Source organism: Lissotriton helveticus, chromosome 3_1 (genome assembly GCF_964261635.1).
Source record: "Lissotriton helveticus chromosome 3_1, aLisHel1.1, whole genome shotgun sequence".
NCBI classification, from domain to species: Eukaryota; Metazoa; Chordata; class Amphibia; order Caudata; family Salamandridae; genus Lissotriton; species Lissotriton helveticus.
Window position 1 is genome coordinate 2,118,432,390 of NC_136061.1, and position 23,629 is coordinate 2,118,456,018.

The following is a 23,629-nucleotide window of genomic DNA, read 5'->3' on the forward strand; positions in this document are numbered from 1 at the left end:
AGTGATGTTGTTCCATATCTTAATTACACACTAAGCTTGAGTATAGATTGCAATTGCATTTATATAGCTCTTACTACACTTGACAAGGTGTTGAAGCGCTTTTTTGGCGAGCAGCACGCTACCCTGTAACCCAAAAAGGATTAGTGGTGAATTAGTATAGTGAAATATGAAATTAATTTGATTGGTGGATAGGTTAGTCAGTTATTTGGATCGAAAAGGATAGTGGAGGGAATGGTTTGCAATTATTCTTGTTTTATAAAAACAAACTAATCGAATCATTAAATGTATTTGCAGCATTTGTATACATTTACATTTATATAAATGTACATACATCTCCACATATCTTTCATTGGAGTGAGTGCAGCCTTCGTTTTAGGATGTATTGTTAGAATATAAATGTTGTACCAGTTTGTACAATCACCACGAGGTACTGATAAACTTTAATGAAATAAAGAAATAATGAAAAAAGGTAATTTTGCTCTACAGGAAACAAGGGGGGAACGGTCATGGTTCATAAGCCATAGATTGAAGGTGAAACCCACAGCATATTCTGTGTAAATTGAATGGGCAGCAACGTTAAATGTAAAAGACACATCACCACTTGGTGGTATCTTTAGTTTTGTTTCTCGAGAGGCCTACACCGGTTGACCAGCCGACTGAGAGATTTGGAACTTTTTGCTTGATCTTGATATGCAGATTGTTCACATCTCAGTGTTAAATGTCACACACACTAGAGTAACTGCTGCTCCTGCATATCTTTCCCAGCTATTATCCAAGAATGGACTATGGCTATGCAAAACAGTCTCGGTAAAAAAAAAGCTAATCATCGTCTGAGGGGTGACTGGTTAGTTTTCCACATGCCCTTTCCTTATTCCAGCCTGAATGCTAGATTCTATTGGTTGGATGGTGGGGAGTAGGGAGACCAGGTCAAGGAGGTCCAGCACTCTCCTTCTGGGTGGTCAAGGGGAATAAAATACCAGTTCTGGCTGGGGGCTGGTCTTGTGGCTGCCGATCCATGGGGTGCCTGCCCCCTCGTGGCCTCGAGCCTGCAGCACTTGTGCAATTCATCTGCGCAGAGAGCAGCCACCAGCTCCTAGGATAGAGACAAACAACCTTTATTTGCCAGGTGGCCCTATGCCATGTATTACCCCGTCTGTCAGTCCCGGCTTTTTTAGTCATCAGAACATTGCACTCTGGACCTTGTAGTTTTGCTTTTGGCATCGGAGTATAAAAATCCCACCATGCATAGTGCTTTTAGGAAAAAGGCCAGGGTGCCCGAAGGTTTCACAGATAACGTGGGGTCTCTTGGTAGTTGAATCTATGCACTCGTCTCCCTTCTCACACATTTAGGAGGAGAGGGAACATTGTTGTAGCAGAAGGCCTTCCTACAGCCCCACACTGAAGCGGACTTGTAGGGCCGTTGATGTTGACCCAAGATTGGGAAAGCATTGAGGACGTCAAACGACAGGACAACGGCTCAAAAAAAGCTTTGTGCTCGTGCAGTAACCCAGTGATGTGACCTTGCGTCCCTTTGATACTATAAATAGAAACCTGCATCTATGCTATAAATAGAAGCATGCACCTGCTTCCGTAACCAGAAGGGGGGTTATGGTGGAGGAACAAACGTCACACGCGTTCCTGATTGTAATCAACAATTGGCTTACACCACACCGGGTGTGGGAAATGAACGAGGCAGCGACTGCCAGATATGTACAAATCCGAAATGCAAGAAAACAGAAGTACTTAACTGTAGGCGCTGGACTTCATCATGTGTTTTCTGCATGATGTGCTTCAAATTTCATTCAGGGAGTTGCCGCCTGCGGATTTTCCTACCGATATCAATGATATGTTTTAGCTGACATATTTTCTTAATTAACCGGTCACGACCAGTCAGCAACGATTTCATATGCATTTTTCGGTCCTCTGCTTGCTTTGCATTTCTATGGCAGTTTTTTATAATTGATAATCCATTCTGTGGTCGAGTCTCTAAGGTAGCAGGTGATGTGGCCATGACCAATACTATTGGTACTTTCTTTTACACCTGACTGTCCAGCAGTACTTTGGATAAGAAAAGGTAGGGGCGCTAAAGTAAGGCAGAGCAGAAGAAACCAGCAAGCCTTACGGCTTTTTTCTTTTTACAACTGAGATAACCCCCTTCAAAAAAATGAAGTGTTTCAAATTTTTAACTGGAAAATCTATAGTTTACACGCCAAGGTAGTGTTATCGTGCATGCTATTCACAATCCGGGAAGTTCTTTTTTGTTCAGTTTTCTACCCTTGGGTAAAACCCGGAACCTCTACTAAATGAACTACCTACCATCCAGTCAGTGAAAGGCAGCAGATTCTATGATATGGCTGCCCTTTTACTAGTTTCTGTGCGGTTCAGAATTCAAAAAAATAGTTGAGTGTGTCTGACCCCAGAAAGAACTGGAGTTGCAGTGAGGACTTATAGGGGCTTCTAGCCCCAGATTCCTTACCAAAGATACCCAAGCACTACTTCCCTGTCGGTGGGTCTGCGAAGTGCTTGGCACAACAGACCTGACTGTCCAGACAGTAGTGCTTTGTGAATGTCTACAGGGATGCCCACATTGCTGCCTGACAGATTTCCAGAACAGGAACACCATGGGCTAACGCAGTGATCGCTACCTTCCCTCTAATGGAGTAATCCAGCAACCCTCAGGAGGTTCTTGGACGATGTGTAGCAGATATTAATATATAGAACAATCCATCTCAAGGTTATCCATTTCTTCACAGCCTTCATTTTTTTAAGCTCCTACATAGCCCACACAGCGTTGATTGTTTCCCCCGGAACTCTTTTGTGCGGTCATAATATAATGACAAAGCTATTTTTGGGTCCAGACGGTGGGGTCTCTCCGCCTCTTTGGAGGGATGAGGTGGAGCATAGAAGGTAGTCAGGGTGATGCTCCGGCCTGCGTGTAAGGGAGTCACAACATTCGAGAGGAAGGAGGCACATGTCTAGAGAACCAGTTTCTATGGCTAGAAAGCGGTATAAGGAGGATGCGCAGAGTGCCTGCAATTTGCTGACCCTCCTGGCCGATATTATGGCCACTAAAACGGCAGTTTTGATAGTCAATAGCCTAGAAGGCAATTATGCAGAGGCTCATATGGTGCAGACATTAGAGAGGTGAGGACAAGATTGAGGTATTACTGAGGCATGATGAATGGCGTGTGGTAAAACATATGCTGCAGGTCTTTAAGGAGCCTAGCTACAGGAGGTGACTTGAACAGAGAAGGTTGGTCCAGCAACTGCAAAAATGCAGAAATGGTAGAAAGATAACCTTTAACTGTGCCTAGATCAGAGCCCTACTGGGCTAAAGATACAGCAAACAACAGAACCTTGGATAAAGGGGGTCAACATTGGGGGAGGCGCACCATGACACAAACTTATTCCAACAGCAGGCATATACCGACTTGGTGGACGGATGCCTGGCTGCTAGAATAACATCAGACTTTAGGAGGAAGGTCGAAAGCTGTCAACTGTTTCTGCTCAATCGCAATGCATGAAGGTGGAGGATACTCCGGTTCGGGTGCAGGATCTACCCCTGTTGCTATGACAGAAGATCCACTTGAAGGAGGACCAATGGTAATGCTCAATAGCTTGGGATACCGGACTCTCTATGCCTAATTCGGAGCCACAAGAGATACTTGGTCCTGGTGGTTCCTGATCTTCTTGAGAACTCTTGGCATGAGTGGTATTGGCAGAAAGGTTACAGGGGACCAGAGCTCTTCTCAAAACAAAAAAACATCTCAGCTCGAGAGTCACCTTGGAAACCCTAGCACACAAAACTAATGGCTTTGCGTGTTCTCAACGGTGGTGCATAGCTCTAACCAAGGCTCTCCCCACTGCTGAAAGAAATCTTGCACCACCTCTGGATGAATATGCTGTTGGTGATCCGGTAGGCATCGTCAGCTGAGTTTATCCGCTCTGGTTTTCAAAGAGCCTACCAGGTGTTGAATCACCAGGGAAATGCTCTGATGTTCCAGCCACATCCAGAGATGCATGGCGTCTTGACAGGGGGTCCACAACCCCACCCTGTTTGGTGCTGTACCATATGGTGGTGGTGTTGTCCATGAATACCTGCACCAGCCTTCCCCTGATCGAAGGAAAAAAGGCTTTTAATGCTTAGTGAATCCCCCAAAGCTCCAACAGGTTGATGTGGAGCCCAGACTTTGGAGATCCCAGCCCTCTGATCTCCACCTCTCCCAGATGGTTGCTCCATCCCAGGAGTGTCACATCTGTCACTACAGTCAGATCTGGTTGGGGAAGGGAGAGGGAGTCTGCCACAGACAAAATCATGGTTTGTTTGCCACCACTGAAGATCTTTTGCAGTTCCCTCCAAGATCTGGATTATGTTAGAGAGATCACCCTGATGCTGCGTCCACTGGGAGTTCAGGTCCCACTGCAGAGCCTGCATATACCCATGGGTATGAGTAACAGAAGGAGGCCATGAGGCACAACAGCCTCGGAGTCAGCCCCACCAAAATACAGGATAGAGGCTGAAACATCAGAATCATAGCCTGAATATTCTGGTCTTGCCACTTGGAACGATAGGCCGAAACTGCATAGTGTCCAGAAAGGCTCATATGAAAGGGACTGTCTGGGAGGGAGTCAGGTGTGAATTTGGCATGTTAATAGTGAACCCTAGCGAGTGCAGAAGATTCACCATAGTCTCAATGTGGGAAACGACTCCCTAGGGCGTGCCCTCCTTCAGCAGCCAATCATCGTGGTAAAGGAAGGCTGGAATTACTGACCACCGCAGGTGAGCTGCAACCACCACCATCACTTCCGTGAACACCCGAGGGGCGCTGGTTGGGCTGAAAGAGACCATGGCAAACTGAAAGTGCTCTTGGACCACTGATAACCGTAGTTAACGTCTGTGTGCAGGCAGGACGGGAATGTGGAAATATGCATCCTGCAAGTCCAATGCTACCATTTAGTCTCCCGGGTTCAGGGCAGACAGGACTTAGGCAAGTGTGAGCATTTTGAACTTTCTCCTTTTTCAGGAAGAGGTTGAGTAGGCGCTGGTCTAGGATAGGAGAAAGTCCTCTGTCCTTCATTGGCACCAGAAAGTAGCAGGAATAAGAACCACAACCTACTTCTGATGCAGTCACCCTCTCTGTTGCCCCCTGGCCAAGAGAGCCTGCACTTCCTAACGAAGCAAGGAGAGATAGTCTTCTATCAGCCAGTTGTAAGTGGGTGGCAGGGTAGCCCCAAAGGAGAGGGAGTAGCCCTGTTAAAAATTGGGTTCTGGTTGGCTGAAGTATGAACCCTGTCCAAGCAGGAACCAAAATTCTAGTCAGGGTAAGTGTAGTACAAACTAAACTTTTACCTCTGCTCACCATCTGGTAGCTTGGCACAGAGCAGTCAGGCTAAACTAAAAAGGCAATGTGTAAAGTATTTATGCACACACACAGTAACATAGTGAAAACATCACAAACGTTCTCTGCACCAGTTTAGAAAAATGGCCAATATTTAGCGGAGTAAAACAAGACCAAGATGATAACAATCCAACATACACAAGTCAAGATGCCAATTTTGCAAAATTAAATTAAAATACAGTGCTTAGAAATCAATAGCTCCAATTGGGGCTGTTTGGTCTCACTTGACTGGGGGTAAATCCAAAAGTTCAGTCCGACCATGATGGAGAGCGGACCATACACAGGAGTCACGCAGACCAGGTGACTGTACCTTGGATGTGTTGAAGCTCGGGACGATGCGTGAGCAAAGGAGGGGATGTGTTGCTGTAGTCGGGCACTGTTGTTGAAGTGTCAATGTCAAGAGCGCTGTGCGTCGGGGTGGTGCGTTGATATCGAACCGCTTGGCTGTGGGCGATTTATTTACGCCAAACCGTACAGGGAATGTGTCGGGGATGATGCGTTGGAGACGTCGGCGATGGTGAAGTCTTTGATATCCCGAAACTTGAGAAACAGGAAGAAAACCCTTGGAGAACTTATAGAGATGCAGGATGTAGCAGGCCAAAACAGCAAAGCAAGCAGCAAAGTGGCAGTCCCTCCTGGCAGCACAGCAGCTTTTCTTCCTGGTAGAATATCTTTAGTTCCAGAAGTGTTCTGAGTATATAGTATCAGAGGTCCAGTACTTATACCTAATTTAGCCTTTGAAGTAGGGTGACTTCAAAGAAAGGTCTTTGTAGTGCACAAGACCCTGCCCTGGCTCCAGACTCACTTTTGGCTGCGGCAGGCCTCACATGGTTTGAACCAGGCAATTTTTTGGGTGACAAAATTCACAAGGAAAAAAATGCTCAAAAGGATTCGACAAAATATCTAAAAAGCCAGTAAAAAAAGTGACGGAGGAATAGCTCGGACTGGATTAGTGCTGTCTGGCCCAGAAAGGAAAGATCTGACATCAGCGTGCCGGTGTGGCGCCTATATAGGTACCTCGCACGTCCTTTCTAGCGCGAGCAACACAGAGTCGAATGACACCACCTACCATCACACACTGGTCCTGCTCAAAAATCTTTACAATCCAGCTTGACGGCTGGGGAATATTCGAAGGTAAGGAATCTCCGGTTAGAAGTCTCTATCAGATCTATAGGTATGTAATTTAAAATCTAAGAATATACAAATAGTAAAACCAGTTCGTTATCAGGTTAATTAATTTTAAATGGGCTATGTAAATGCTAATTCATCTGTGCATTCCAGTCACTATACAGAAACCGTAAACTACACACATTTCTGTGTGTAGTAAAAAAACAGTTTGAGGTAAGCTGGTTATAAGTTAGTAAGTTTAGTGCATGCTGTGATCCGATTGAACAGTAGGGAGGGTCACGGGAAGACAGTGCATTGATGTCTTCAGCACATCTTTGGTTTTTTTGTGATACGAATGTTGATGTTACATGTTAAATTCTATCTAAGTTGGCTGGACTCCAGATCATCATGACTTCTTGATGGTCATTCTTCCTGAGGAGTCTTGTAATCAGGTCTCAGTCAGCCTTTCCTTGGATTTATCTTTCAGAGTAAGTCTTCTTTCTGGGAAACTCAGCAGCATGTCTTACATGCAGGGCACAGCAACAGACGTGCACCTCCAGAACTTCACTTCTTACGAGCCTACGGGAGCAGCAACAGAGGTCCTGGTACAATATCACATCTCTTTTCAGAAGGCGCAGAAGAGCCTCCTTCCGAACACCAAAATGCTGACTCTGGACAGTCAGTAATTTTAGGCAAATGGTGCACCGGTAGGAAGCTGGAGCAGTCAGTTAGTTGTCTGCATCCAAAACCCAGAACCATGACACCTAGGACAGGGAGCAGCTTCATAGATCTTTCCCCAGATGCCCTACACCAAAGGGAAGTGGTATCATCAGCTAGTCATCAGGATATATATTTGGTTATTACAAGTCAATTACCAAATGCCAGAATACGCTGTTCCATTGTATATCAGTCGGGAGGGCTCGCCAGGCATTGGAACCAGCTTCTGCCTGTGCATTGATCCAGGCAGAACTCAAGACTTGATGTAGTTTGTCTCCCATAAACCAGGTATTTGAGAAATGCATACACGGTGTCAGAGTTGCTCTCCAGCGATGTATTCGCTGTAGTGCCATAAATTAAGAATAAATTATGCACGATGCCAAAGCAAACTAGCATCACCAAAGCCAATAGTTCTGGTCAAGATCTATTAGCTTTGCCAGTGCTTGTTTATACCACAAATTTGCCATTTATTAGCACTGCGAAGGATTATAGATGTGATTATTACTCACCTTATTACTGCTCAGTTTGTTGGCCTTGAAAATACAAGAGTTCGGTCGGCCCTGCTAGGATTAAAACTAGTAAACAGCAGGTCACACCCAAATGTTGGTAGGCTGCACAACTGAGATATTTTTTTTTTGAAGAAACAATATAAAAAATAACATGAACAACTACAGCTAAAGTATCTATTAGATTTAAATGATCTACACATAGCTCATTTTAAATCACAGAGTTTTTTTGTTCAGGTAATCTGTACTTATCGCTAACCTGTGTTTAGTAGAGCATATGTTAAATGCAATCGTCACAAACTCCAAGATAGTATTATATTAGCATTCAATTGTTCACTGCATGAATCATGTCAGGTAGACCGCTTTATCTTTCCCTTATCTTAAAGTATAATAAATACAGCAGCCAAGGCTGCTAAATGCACGTGTAAGTCATGATAAGCTCAATATTGTTTCTCTTACATGGTGTTTTAAAAGGAAAAAGTGCAATGTCTACTAAGTCGCATCTGTGCGGCCAAGGTTCCTGTTGTGCTGTGACTTGGTATTGGCAAATTTAAGGCTTAGAGAAGTCCTGTCTGCATTGTGCCTCAGCCGTGCGCTGAACGGCTTATAAATATGCTTTAAAGCCTATGAAAACAATTCGGTATTTCTTAAGAGGAGCTGCTTTTCAAAGAAGTATGGCCAATTCTTCTAAAATGTTTAAAGTCATACTTCAAATTACCTATTAATTTGACAGAGGACACCACCTACCCCGACATAGAATACAATGCCCTTAGAAATCCCTTCGAGAAAAATCCCTTAGTGTTTGAATTGAAAAGTTGCCTTAAATCGGCGACTCCTAGACATGAATGAGCTGTCATTTTAAAGTAAGGAAATGGTTGTGTTGACCCGTCTTCCCCTTAGTCAAACAAAGCTTGGACATCTTTCTTTTAAGCATGGTCTTTTCCTCTCCTGAACTTTAACTGGGCATGGCATTTTAAACTTGTCAGAAGAGACTGGAATTGGCATTCATCTGAGACTGATGAACTGTTTATTAGTCCCTTTGAAAAAGAAGTGGTTCTGAAACACTTGTTGGTACCTTACACTGAATAATGTTTTTTATTGTTTTGTATTTTGATGTTGTGAAAAAGCCTATTAAGAGTGTCGCTGCTAATAACATTTGGGCAAGGCCACATGTATGCCCTTCGGACTGGTTTATTTTATAATCTTCAAATGCTTACCCTGCCCTTTCCAGGCTTAGTGTGAATATGATTGTTGTGATGCTAATGTGAGGCCTGAAGTCAAGTTTGGTCTGGTACAATGCTGCCGTGCCTAGGGTGAAGAGGGGAGTAGTCGGCAGTTTCAGCTGGGTCCAGACAGTTGCAGATTTTCTTAACCCTTCCTGGTAAATCACAAGTTGCTGAGCCCATAAAGGATTCCGAATTGGTTTCTTAAAATCAGTTTTTGTTTACATTTTACATTCATTCAAAGGGTCGACTCAAGGCTCCTGTGCTGCACAGCCATGTGTGGCCCGGGAGGCTGGTCTTGAGCAACATAGCCAGTGGGGGTGGAGCCCAGCTGGGTACTTCTTTTCAAAAGTGAAATAAATGCTGATATGAAAGGTGTGACTTCGCTAGTGCTGAAAATAGATAACGTTTACTTTATAATGCCATAAACTGGGTACAGCTGAGAGGAAGTGGAATCATGAGGAGAGGCACTTTGAGGAACTAAGCCGATGGTAGAATGTTGATGCATTATTTTTGACAAATTTTGCTCCCAATGAAATTTTTTACAAGAAAAATGTGGTAGTGTTAAAGCTGTTAATAGGTCATTTAATTGCACATAAACAGATGGCATTATAAGATAGCATAGTGTGTTAAGCAGTGCTCTCATAAAATGTGTGGTATCTGTAACTAAGGGCTTGTATGTCTAGCTAACACGTCCTCCTCCTTTGTCTTGGTGTTTTTCTGGTCCTTCACCTTGTGTTGATCACTGCCTGTCTCTTCTCACTCCTACCTTTCTCCTCCTCCTGCTCATCATAATGCTCCTGGCCCTCCCCCCATTCTTTTTACTACTGGTCCTTCTACTCCTCTTAATGTTTCTCCTTGCCCTTCTTATATTGCTGTTCCTCCTTTGGGTCCTGGTCTTGTTTTTTCTGGTTCTGATCCTCTTCCTCATCCATCTTGTCCTGGCCCCAACATTCACCTCCTCCTCATCTGCATCTTGGCTCATCTCTTTCTGGTACGCCTCCTAGTCCTCCTTTCCCTGGTGCTATTCCTTAACACCTTGATCTTCCTTTTTCTGGTGGCAACTGGTCCGCTGGGCTTTGTTCCTCCTGCTCCCATTGAGCTAATCCTCTAGGTGGTCATGGTAATCCTTGGTGTATTTTGAATGCGGCACACTTTCACTGTTTCTGCTGCAATGTTTCTCTTAAAAGGGACGCCGGGTGCATACAGGGATAGTGCACTGTATTACAAAGTATGCACTGCCCCAGGGCAGATGCAAACTCACTCTGCCCCTAGGGCAGCACATTCAAGTGAAATATGGAGCAGTTGTTTAAAAATGGCTCCATGTTTCACAGTGCAGGTGGCAACCCGCCTGCATTTTCAAGAGGGTAGACAGATCCCCTTGTTGGTGGGTGCAGTGAATTACTGCATCAGGCTGCAGGGGGATGTCTGGGAGGGTCCATTGGACCCCTTTCTCCCCTCCACAGGGCTGCCTTGCACCACCTTTTTGTAGCCCACTTTCAGTGCACTTACTTAAGCCTTGCTTGTTTCGGCTCCCTTGTCTATAATACGGTGCGGCCGCAGAGGTAAAGTGATTCCCTAAATTGCATTGGACCACACCCCGGTGCAAATGAGGGAACTTGTTCTCATGATAGCGCTGGGCATCTTGTGTGCCAGCGCTATCAGTATTACAGAACGGGGGGGCAGAAGCGCCTGCAGCCCCGCGTATAGTACCATTGTGCCCCAAGGGAATGCACAACGAGGGCTCATGTACTTCTTTGTTCCTTCCTTCTGGTCTTTTTTGTCCTGATCCTCATAGCCTAGCCATGATCATCCTAGTCTCTAATTTTCCATTGGTCCAAATTCTCCTGTCCTATCTCTTCTTGGTACTGCGGTTACCCTTGATCTTCCTGGTATTGGCTTTCCTGGCCATGGTCTTCCTGGTCCTATTTTTTGTCTTCCTGTTACCCTGGTCCTTTTGTATTCACCCTTCTCAGCCTGTTCTTGCTTCTCCTCCTGACTTCTTCATCCTAATTCTCCTGATGCCAGCCTTCCTGATGCTTATTCCCATGCTCAACTTGGTTGTGATCCCTCTGCCAGTGGGCAGACTAGCACTGGCAAATCTGGTCTTCGTTGACCTGGTCCTTTGTTGCTGGTTTCTGGTTCTTGTCATTCTGGCCAAGCTCCCATGGTCCTTTTTGTCTTGCTGGTTCTGGTTATTTTCCGCCGTGGTCCTCTTGGTTCTGCTTGTCCTTTGCATCCCAAGAATCCTGATCTTGGTGGTTCTAGTTATGCTGGTGATCCTAGTCCTTGACAGTGGTCATCCTCATGCCCTTTCCTCAGGTTGGTCATGAGCCACCTCCAAGCCTGTCACTATTATTTTCTCTTTTGTTGTGACTTCTAGAGCCTTGGAGGACGAAATAGGAGTGACACGTAGACTGCTCTCAGCACCTTTTTTAAAATCATTGGTGGCTGTTGAACACTACTGTGTTCTGCCCACTGACAACATTGGGATTAGGGCACCTAGTGTAGAGATCTATGGTATCCAGCAAGTTTCAGAATGTAGCAGTGACAAGTTAAGTCTGGTGGTTAATGCAGTTGCTGAAGAGGTGTGTGTTATTCTCATCTCACAAGTTAGAAGCATCATAAAATAGCAGAGATGGGTCAGCGCATAAATGTAGTTCACAGACGTGTATTTCATGCAAAATAGTTCAGTAGATTAATGCTTGTGATGTTGAGAACTTTGTGTTGCCTGCCGTTCACGAGATACAATCCTGGTATTAATAGCTCACTAGTTATGCACCGCATCAAAGAGCTGCAGGTAACTTGAATAAGTTTAGAACCTTGCAGTTTTTTACTCTATTTGTCGTTATTCTAGGGTTAATAAAATCATTTCATTTAGATATTTGTAAACATTAATATATGAAGTGCTAAATCTATGGTTAATTTTTAACTTACACAGTCACAAAGACCGTGCATTTTTTTACCTGACATCCAAAGACCTCCACTTCATACAGAGAGAGAAAAACGCTTCCAAATCTTAGTTTCTCTTTACAACTTGCGAAGTGATCAGCTGAGGGTCTCTGTTTGCTCCCAGGGGCGTCGTTCTGAGTTTTGCATTAAGGTGTTAAGTTCCAGCTATAATCTGTTGACGTACATCTGCTTTCAGCTTTGCCCTTGAAGTGCACAATGCCCATCTGTAAAGTTCTCCTTCACCTTTTGCAGCATGTGCCCCAGCGTCCGCACACCACACTAAGACATATATTCGATATATAGTAATATTCAGCTCATTAATAACTTTTTGATCCTGAATTCGCCTAGCGCATCTGTATGTCCGGCCTGGTCTCTGCGCATTGCTGCAATGAGTCAGCACAGTGTATCAGAAACATGCTTGGGCTAGCCAGCCAAGCAGAATCTATTGCAGCTGTATGTGTGCACTTGGTCATCGTGACTGGGGCACACTGCCCTACAGTCTGTGCAGCCTCAGTACATCAGTGACTTAGACAGGGAAGCAACGCTCAGTACAGCAGCACACCACTGCTTTTCACCTTGAAAACTGGCTCACTTTGAAAACTGCCTTTCAGTGCCTCCTGACCCTTACCTGATGCTGACACCTCATCTTGTGTGCGTGTCAGCCTGTCTGATCTGCGCCCTCATCATCACCAGCAAAACCTGACTCGCCAGAGACATTGCTTATTGAAAACTCTTAAGCAATCTTCACAAACACAATGGTAACGCATTAAAGCAGAACTGTAAGCTTTAGTAACACCAAGAACAGGTGCAGTGCAGGTGTCGTAAGCAGTATATGTTTTGCCAATGTGCAACATTCCGTCTATCATCTTGGAAGCAGCCCACGGGTGAAGGCTGTTATCCCTTGGAAATGCAATCCTCCATTTCCTTTAGTATAGGTTGGTAGCAGTTACCACACTTTTTGACACACCGCGGGACCGATGTTTGGCACATCCCTAACCCTTTTGTCGCCTGAGGGCGGCTGGACACCTCTTTCGTGGACAGGTCATGGCCCGTTCAATAGGTCCGAGAAGGCCCACAGTGAGAAAAATAACTGCCTATATTAGTATGCAAACCTTTTGAAATCCTACCCCTGCCCATTTATTTTAAAGCTCATAATATTTCTGGTTTCTTCTTCCCACATACCAAAGTTTACTTCCTGATTTGCAGAAGGGAAGAATATTTGTAAAAAATCCTGTCACGTTTTCCTCATTTTGTAACAAGCTAATATACATAATTTAGCACACAATCCCTGGTTTTACTGCAGAAGAATTAAAGACACATGTTAACTCTGCCCAGGGATAATATTTCTGTTAAGCAGAGGTGAGCAAGCCGATAAATTAACCACGAGCCGATCTAAGGGTCCGGCTTGGCTCGAAGAGTCCATGCACGAGCCCAGCCTAGAAAATGTTTGGCCTCTCACTGTTTTGTAATCCCATTTGTAGATCGCTTACTACCCCATTTTCCCTGTGTGTTGTTTACTGAAATCACTGGTGGCCTTTGTCAGTCAAGCGTTTATCTATCAGTATCTCCTGGAATAAACCACGCCTGGCGGCAGTCTTCAGGCGGTCTGTGAGACTCGTCGCCAGTTGGTTTAGATTCAGACCCAGCGCTCCCTCACAGTGGAAAGAGGTCATGGGGTTGTACATTGCCGATTTCGCGGGCACTTTTGTAAAAATTTCTGCGCTATTTTTACAGAAGTGCGGATTTCGCTGGCACTTTTGTAAAAAAAAATTGCGGCATTTTTACAAAAGTGCCGTTTTCGCGTCAAATCGCGAAATCCTGGAGGGTCTGTATAAGGCTCCCTCACAGATCCCACACACAGCAGCGGGCAGCACGGAAAGATCCCTTGTGCTCAAAATGCAAGCAGCTCGAAGAAGCAGCACAATGTTGTTTAAGCATTCTACAAGAGTTCATGAAATGGCCAGGTGTCCCCATAATGTGCTTCTCTTACCCGCTTGGCGCTGCCATCTCTCGCCTTGAGTTTATCCCTCATGCCCCTCTTAAATGCGCTGTCCTCGTGTGCTCCGGGCCACTGTTTTGCATACTCACCCCTGTGCTTCTCCCCCTCCCAGCTCCACAGTAGACTCTCTCTCATGTACTCTTCACCCCTGCTCTGCATGCTTCCTCGCCTGTATTCCCAAAAATTATCTTACAGATGTTTTTTTCTCATTTGGTGAGTTGGATTGACAATTAAAAAGGAAAAAAAGCAGCCACATTATTTTGGAGGTGGATACATGCTTGGTGCACGCGCCTACAAAATGATGCAATGCGCTTTTGTTTCTTATTAAACCATGCTGCACGGCATCAAGGATGCTATAAAGCATGGCTTAAAGGTACCGGAAAAGTCAGTAGGTCCAAAAGGCGAGACCTATTAGCTTTGCCAATGCTTGTTGCATACTGCATCTCCTATTGTCATATTTTTGTTTTTAAATAATAATTATTGGGGATAAGTGTAAGTCATGAAGTGAGAAGTGCTGTTAAGTGGTGGTGTTGATTTTTAAGATATTTCATCTCTCATTAGGGCTAGCAGCTGTGGTAAGGATAAATACGGCCATTCGGAAAGGAGTTGCTGAGGAGACCGTGTCGGAGCTCATGAATCCTGATGCCCAGCTGCCCCAGGTTTATCCATTCGCTGGCGAACTTTACCAAAGAGAATTGGCCACACTGCAGCAGCAGAGTCCAGAGGTGAGCAGCATTATCAGAGTCTCTGCTTGTCCTTCACGTTAGCTGGGTATTGGCAATATTTGGGAAAACGTAGCAGGCAATTGCATGAATGCATACTGGCCGAACCATATTTTGATGCATGCCCGTGTGCCCACACCTTATGGGTAGAATAGCAAAATAAGTGGCCATTGGCTTGTTGCGTGTGGTGGCAGCTTTCAAGCGATAGCAATGTATAGGAATTCAAGATTCTTCCCTACTATGTCTGGTGACATTTTTCTCACTCAGAACGCAGTGTCGAAGTAGGCTGCTTCTGTCTGAAAAAATAGGCATAGTCTGACAAAAGGAAGCAAACCAGACTGGAAGAAGGTATCAAAAGTCTCACAGAGAGGAGATCTCCTTTATCCCTCCTAGTGGCTTTTGGGACTCCACCACCCGCTACAAAAGGTCCTAGCAGCAGATTATAGGCTATTACCAAACCCCCAAACGGTTCCCTGATCTCAGAAGCAAACTGAATGTTCCTCTTTTTGGGATCAGGGATTTGGTGTGTGCTTTGTACTTTGCCCAGCAGTTCATACAATGGCCTGGGAATAGCTGCCTTTTGGATACCATCCTCCTAATTGTAAGTGTGTCTGTAGCCCACTGGGATAGACAAGACCGCTTATGGTACTCCTCACCGTAGCAGACTAGAAGTGCTGTTCCACCCACAAATGGAATCTATGGTCAACTCTATCCTTTCCCAAACATCTCTCCCATTGTTGGAGGTGGTAATGCCACAGGGATTCGCTCTTTTCAGAGGGAAGAGATACAAACATGACTATATAGTCATATGCTAGAAATTCAAATTTGAAACTATTTTAGTACAAATTATTCAAACACTGAAGTGACTGAAACAAAGTTTGCACCTTCTTGCGGATGAGCAGATGTGACCTAGGATCCACTGAGGGTATTGTTGAGTGGCATTCACTATTTCATATGAAAGCTGAGCAATGGCTTTGGGCTTTCTCCATGAAGATTGAGGTCCATCGTTTGCTGTTGTGGACCGTGTGGCCTGCTGTGTTGAGATCTTTCAGAGGCATAAGCTGCTCTGGCCGAAGATCCAGAGACACGTTTGTTAGATTGGTTTGCACGCGTGCACCATGTTGAGGGTAGCATTCAAAGAGTCCTGAAGTTCAAACCCATGTCTGTCTTATGACCTTCCAGAAGTTATTGTCAAGTTCATAAGCGATTCAGGTTGTGTTTTCTCTTCGTCCGATTGGCCTGTTTAGGCAGAAAGTTCAAAGGGGTCTAGTTTCCCTGTGCAGATACGATGGATGTGTAACACTTACTGACATTCTGGTGCAGGGCGTCTCTTCTGTAAATTTAATAGTTCACTGTAGGGTGACTTTGAATGAAAGGTCTCCTGGAGATGCCTCCATGGCCATATTATGCATCATTCTGGCTGAATGATGGGTGGTTACAGTGGAATAGTCATGCACATAGAGCAGAATATGTGTCACTGTGCTAACCATTGTCACCACAAGAAACCAAAGCATCAACCTATGCTTGTGGCCAGGCCAGTCTTTGATCTCGTGTGGACCCCTAAATGTGCAGCAGGAGTACGGACTGAATGAACCACTACCACGTGCAAATACATTACTTTTTTGTTTGTTTATGTTCTTTTTGCTTGTAGGGTAACCTGACCCACCCAGAGCTGTCAGTGGCTGTAGAGATGCTGTCCTCTGTGGCGCTGATTAACAGGGCTTTGGATACTGGAGATGTGAACACAGTCTGGAAACAATTATTCAACCCTGTCACTGGACTCACTAACATTGAGGATGAAAACTCTCAAAGGTTTGTGTACTTTTTGTAAATCACGATACACACGTTCCCTATATCTCTGAGCTTTTGCTCTAACCAAGTGTTTCCCTTCCCAATTTACGTCTCTTGTTTGAGCCTAAAGTGTATTAATCTTTTCTTGTTCCTTATCAAACACTTTGCTGGTGGCTGCTTTTTTCTCTACCTTAGTGACTGCACACTGCAGATATGACTACCTGTGGACTTCTTTGACTCCATGCCTTTTTCTTCCCTCCTGTAACCTTTCTTCTATCTTTCTTAATTCCCTAACTTTTATGTTTGTGCTTTTTACTTGTTAGATATATAGATGATCTGATGAAGCTGAAAGCTCAGGCACGGAAAGAAGGGAATGAGTTCCTTACGTGGAATGACATCCAAGGGTCTGTGGATCGTGTAAATACTGTGGTGCACGAGGAACATGAAAGTAAGTTTGGTCATCAGACAGGGGCAATCCACACACACGAGCCACGGCTAGGTAGCATTGAATGGAACCACATAGACAAAGAGCATCATTACATCTGAGGTTTTAGAGTATTTATTTGAGAGTGAAGACAAATTAAATAAATAGTGAAGGTTGCTTTACTAGGATAATGATAATTAGGTGAGAAAGCAGAACGCATGCTTAAATAGAAATTCTATGACTGGGTTATATTGTTCATACTACGGAACAGCTGATGTGAAGCGTAGTCAGTGATACTGCAAACAATGCCCATTTAATTATAGTGGGGAAAGAGAAGGTGGCATGGCTGAGACACCAGTTTAGCAAGGGTTGGTTTTAAAACCCCTGGTCAGGTAGGAAATGATGAAAGCAGAATGCACTTTCAGGCTCGCTCTGAATCTTACACTGAGTTGGTTTAATGATATTATAGTCTTTGAGTAGTTAGTCGCTACCCATGCACATGTTTGTGAAACATGCAGGTATTATCGTCTAATTTCATTCTCTCAAGTTGGTACACATGTTTTTTGTTTAGCTATCTGTATAGCTGCTGTGTTATTTAATATGTGCTGTCAAGTGATGGCTGTTTGTGTGTGCTAAAAATAGAGAGTTAAAATAATCAAGTGTACTTTTAATAGTCTGTGCTCTACTTTTTTGGTGAGGTGACCATTATTAGTCCATTTGGTACTCTTAATAGAAAGTGACTGGTTTAAATTAAATGTGTTAGTTGAGTGTGTGTTGTGGAGAATGACTCCATGTTTATTATTTTGACCGCACTATGCTAACTCAGTCAAATATGTGAGTGGGGTTAGGGATTCTTTTTTAAATAAAATTTTGGACGCTAGCAGCATCATTCCCTCCTTAGAGGAATACAATTGTAGTTTCAGATCTTTTTGTCAAAAGGAATAAGTAGGATGGCAGTACGTAACCAATAAACTAACATGTATAAATGCAAGATATTCTGTCACACCCTCAGAAACACACAAGTATATGTCATTTAACACGCCCATAAATTAAACTTTATCAGCACAACCTTACATAACAGAACACTATGTCTCAAACTGCTGAATTAAATGAAATAAGGACTATGGGGTAAGAGGCAGAGATACATGCACATTTAAGAAACTCCTCATACAGTGTCACATAACCACCTAGAAATGCTGCAACTCGTTATTTCAGGACTGCATATATTTTATGGCGCTCACTGGCCTTCTAGGGGAGTTACGGAATCCTATTAACCATAATGTTGATTCATCTATCCTCCAGAACAGAGCGAACAATCAGGCAGCGTCTTCCTTCCAAGTGTGATCACCACCCTTTATCGTTGAGGTTAGCTACAGTACTCTCTGGGAACTCTACTGTATGAAAATACAAATATTGTGCTTCTGTCCTGTATGCTCATCCCAGCTGGAAGACATATGTTCTTCCTAGGGAGACCTTGTTGTATTGAAAAGCTGAAAGTCAAGTCATCCATTCAGGATCTCGTGGCCCAAATCAGGGAAACCTAATCCTCTGAGCTGCCTTATCTTTACTATATTTAGAGTTACGAATTCACATTATCTATAGTATGCCAGCTCAGAAGGTTCTGTGGTCATGTCTGCTGATTTAACCTTAGGGCCTGTAGTTGGGTACACACATTGCTTTTAGTGCAAGTATCAAGTTATTTTGTAGGCTCCACACACCACACTCCTTATATGTAATTGGAGTCTCGATTACCTGGCGGAGCCCTCCCATCGAGCCATTGTATGCTGAGCTTGCCTCAAAGCTGTCTGCAGCGCTTTCAGCATAGACATCATGACGGTCTCCACTCCTGGGTGAAAATGTCATCCGTGCTTTAACTGTTTTAAACTATCCCCCTGTAACTCTCGGGGGATCAGGGATTTTAGGAGAAAAAGTCTGAAAAGCAGAAGACTCAGTAGGCTTGGAAGCCTATGCTTGGTGCTACACTAGGTCAAAACTGGAAAACAAATGTTTCAGTAAACAATGTACAATAGCAGCTGTGGTTAAAGAGTACCACACAGCCCTTTATGTTTTCAGTGGTGCGTAAACAGTGTGATCAGCTGCAATAGCACGCGTGCCAAACGAATAGCACCAATGTAATTGCCAATTGCTTCATATCATAGAAGCAGCATCCTACATAAACCATCAAGCACTTCTTTATTCCTTAAAGATAAAAGATGGCCCAACAGCCAGACAAAACATGTCATCTCCTTTCTTGGAAGAACTTGTTTTGGACTCGTTTGTTTAAATTTATGTGTGTAATTCTATTTATGGATAAACTTCTTTTTATTGATCGCAATTGTAAGTTCAATCACTGTCTAAGGATGTTGCAGGGATACACACTCTCATTGTGATATATCAATCCTCGTTTGTAACGGCTATTTTTTTTCCCTTCAACATGATTATGCAACAATTTTGTTGAAAAAGCATCATTGGTGAATATCACTCCCTTAAAAGTGCGATTGTGTAAGTCTGCATTTGAAGTCTTTAAAAAAGATTCTCCACATTGAACATATCTCTGTTAAATCAAATTATACATATTGATTTAAACAAGCTTGTCCTGAAGCAGTTTCTTCAGCACAATTACTGAAATACATTGCCTATTTATTTGACGGTATATTTATTTGACGGTATTTTATCAAGACGGAATATAAAATAAAACAAAAGAAAAGTTTCAGTGGTGCTTTGTTAAACCCACATGTGCACTTGAAGGGAGCTAATAGCATCATAACGTGGATTGCAGAATAAAAGGGAGGGCATGGCAGGTTGCAGATCTACAAAGAAAGCATACCCTATCCTAGTATGGTTTCATGAGATCGAGTGTCATGCTGGTCCATGTTGTAAGTGTATACAGCACTGAAGCGCCCGGTAGATCCAAGGGTATCCACTATTAACAAACAATATTATCCTACTAGGTATCATTAAACGCCACTTTTAGAAGATTTGTACAATGCTTAAGCAATGTGTTGCAAAGCGCCTACAGTTGCTTAAGTGAGGATAAGGCCGCAGCTTCTCTTCATTGCAGTGCAGGCTATTGGAGAGTGCCAGCCCTGTCTGGAGTGCAGTCGTATGGAGGTTGTTGTTGTATAAATGTAGTCCGGGGTCCAATGGCCATGCACCAGAGGGGAATGATACATGCACCAACTCTCTCAAATTAAATACAGGTAAGATGGACGTTTTAGTGGTGTCTGGGTGCAAGAGATCTTTCTGCAGGTTTGAGGCAAACTCAGATGGGCACTGCCTCTTCAGTTTCTTCGGGCAGCAGTTTTGGGTTGCAGTTCGATCAGGACCTTTTGTTGATTACTTCAAGTCAAAAAACTTTTTTCCACTTTCTTTAGCCTGCTGAAATTGGTCCACAAGATTTGACCGTGTTTACCCAACTACTCCGAACTCTGGTGGTGCATGCTACTATCAGTGCCTAATTTATACAAATATAAAGAAGTATTGCCTGCAGCCCGCAACACCATCAGATCCTGCCACTTCTGCTGAATGGCAGTGCGAGCATTAACTACTAACCATCTTACCGTTACTTTTTGCACCATTGTGGGTCACCCCAAGCTGTAGGGACGGTCTGGAATCCGAGTTTTTATTATTTTTGCGTTGCTAAACACTTGTGCAGTGCTTAAAAAAATAAAAAGGGTGAGCGTGCCACCATGTGGTGTACTCTCATAAATACTCACCAGTGTTTAAAAGTAAGTGCACTGGACTATTGTAATTCTTTACTCTTTATATCCTGTATCAATTCTGACTCATCTCCAGCATATTCCAAATTGAGGTGCCTTCCTTGCATTGAATCACCCTGAGCACTTCTCTACCTCCCTGTCTCGAAGGGCGTTGCGATGGCTGCCTGGGTTCAAACGGGTCGTCTGCATCACTTTAAACTTATCTATTTGCTGCATGATTTCCAAAATGACTGTCCTGCTCAAAACTTCAAATCCATGAAAGCATGTCTTCTGGCTGTTCCTAGGGTCCACCGGTCTTGTATTGGTGGCAAAGACTTTCTGTCATTGCTGGTAAAACCAGGAAATCTCTCCTGCATTTCATCCGTTACATTATTCACCTGTTGTCTTTTGGAAAGTCTTTGAAAACCTGTCCCTTCTGTAATTAGGATACCTTTTTGGTAGGAGTGTGCTCTAAAAGTCTTTTTTACATGACATTACAAAATGTTTGACAGACAATTAAGAAGGCGCTGGTCAGTAAATGATATACAGCAAACAGGTATGACACTCAGTCTCTGCTGTGCTACGTCGAAGAGCGCTCAAAGAGTAAAACACATGTCTTGGGCGAAAAAATAAAATATTGAAAGAAATGGATGTTAAAGGATCCTTAAAACTGCTTGACTCTGAACTGGCACCGCAGGTCGAGTTTAGGGGAAGACACCCTGGCTCCTTTGGGTAAATGTCTCACGACATGATGTAAAAGAAGAGCGCTTCATCTTGTCCAGTAATTGTTTAACATGCCTGCCAAGTCCCTAGGAATTAGCCTTCGCTTAGATATGACTCTCCTTAGACAATCTGGATAGTTTGGTACGTTTTCGGACATCCACCACCATGTCTAATTGCAGAGGTAAATCGATGAGTTGCTGCCACTTTTTCAAGGAAATAATTTCCACATTTCCAACATCCCTGCAAAATCAGGCTTTTCTATTGAGACTTATCTCATTTGAGCTAAAACTGAGTGATGAGTAAGTGAATTACTGGTTCTATTCACATTAAAACTGCTGCTTTTGCCTTTTGTTTTGAAAATGTAGTGTGTGGTATCAATATGGATTCTAGCCTTCATTCTTTTTACATTCCTCCTCAGCTGAGAGATATTGTCTAACATAGGTGTTTCCCGCGCCGTACAGTTTTACTATATACTACCAAGGAACTTTGTTCTTCTGACTAGCTTCTTAACACCCATTATGTTGTTGATGCTGGCAAGCTACCATTAGAAGATGAATATGAATAACTTACAGTGCAAGTCCTTAAAGTGGTCGATGAGTCATGTCCTCTCACAACTTATTTGTGTACTTTTCTGTGGGTCAACAGCAAATTCAGTCGCATTTTCAAGTATTTTCTATTAGAAATATCGGCAATGACAGATGCTGGAGGAGATGCAGGGGATGTGAACTAATGTTCAGCTAGACCTAATGAACCTCTGATGCTGCCTTTTTCCCCACCTCCCTTGTCTGTCATTCCTGATGCTGGGTAATCTTCCCATTTGCAGCAAGAAAGAGGGAGGCAGTGTGGAGGAGCAGGACAAAGATAAATCATAGGGAATTAAGTGCTACATTTGCAATCAGCCTCTCATGAACCTCTAAGCTGTAGGTGATGAATGTATGCTTGTGGTCCTTTTTCTGATGCATTTTAGTGAGGGTGGGGTGTAGCCCGATAGTCTACGAGCCCATGTATTGCACCAGACAGTTGTGGCTCAAAGAAAAGCTTCAAGAAGTAGTTTTCAGTTCTGCGACTCTGTGTCAGAAAAGGGAACTAGAAATATGGTGCCTAGTATTGTAGGACTTCTTGAGAATTCAAAAGGTCTGTAAACTGATTTTGACTCAATTGCACATATTATATGAACATGGTAATTTGTCCCTTCCAAATACTGCATATGGTCTTGTGCTTATTCTTTTTAGTAATTGACCCCAAAATGGCTACTGGTAGATCAGTGGGGAACGGCGGTTTCTTACAACATTTAATAGCCCACAGTAAAGATGCAGATTTACACATCTGGCCTTCAGTGCCTGTAGGGTATACAAAAAAGTTGACATAGGAATAGATGTAAAATGCATTATAGCAGTGGAAAGCTGGGGTTGCACCTAAATGATAACAGTTTGAAGGGATAAAGTTTCAGGCTTTGTTTGTGATATCTTCAAAATACAATTCTCGTAGCTTAGCCCTACTGTGAATTGTGCAAACCAAAGTGCAGCAATGACAGTTATTGATATGCAACACCAGAATACCTGCCTGGAGCTTGACATGACAATTAAAACTGACAAATCAAAGTTCCTTTAGCTCTTGCTGATAATTTCAAGTAGTGCTTCTTATCGATTTCCAACATAGTTGCCTCTAAACAATATGAACTCCCAGTTGTGATAGACCAAACAAGCTCTTCCATTGAACTTCACAGTCCCATAGAAGGTGTTAAAAGTAGCGGGTGTTGTACTCTCCCTCGTTCCCTCAAGACACCCCACCCTCAATGTTTTTTTGTAAATTTGAAACCGCGATCTTCCAGATATGTTGGCTAACAAGACACTTTTTTCTAATCAGTAGAACCAAAGATATGCAATTTTAAACATCTCCAGTAAGTAAAGCCCCTAAAAGCACCAAGTGCCACTCGCGGCTATCTGGTTATGCGAGCCCGGGTGAAAGTCACAAGTTCAGGCCGACCGCAACAGAGCACTTTGCAGATACACGGACTGGTTTTGAAGAAACAGTTATGAATTATATGTATAATTCATGATGTGCCACAGTTACCCAGGAACACTGCTTCTCTTAAGAAGCAAATCCATTATCTCCGCTACAATGATTAGTGCATCCAGTAGAAGCTTGATGCACTACAGGCAAAAATTTGTGTCACTTCACTGAAATATTGTGGCGGTCCCAATACCATTTGTAAATCATGAGCCACTTGGCATATCACCAGTCTTAAATACCTACCATGCGAAATTATATTCATCTTGCGGTATTTAATAGCCAATCAATATATATATATAACAGAAAATAAATGTACAGAATTGTTCCTGATATATTCCAGGGTGATGCCACCACT

At 43.4% G+C, this 23,629-nt stretch overlaps 1 protein-coding gene across 1 annotated transcript in view; it reads left to right on the forward strand.

Moving 5' to 3' along the window:
- Positions 1–23,629, forward strand: part of IQGAP1 (IQ motif containing GTPase activating protein 1) — a 488,190-nt gene that overhangs the window by 215,090 nt on the left and 249,471 nt on the right. Inside the window, exons 12-14 of the mRNA XM_078683320.1 lie at positions 14,465–14,628; positions 16,277–16,437; positions 16,740–16,864. Coding sequence (XP_078539446.1) covers positions 14,465–14,628; positions 16,277–16,437; positions 16,740–16,864 — 450 coding nt within the window. The remainder of the gene's footprint in view (positions 1–14,464; positions 14,629–16,276; positions 16,438–16,739; positions 16,865–23,629) is intronic.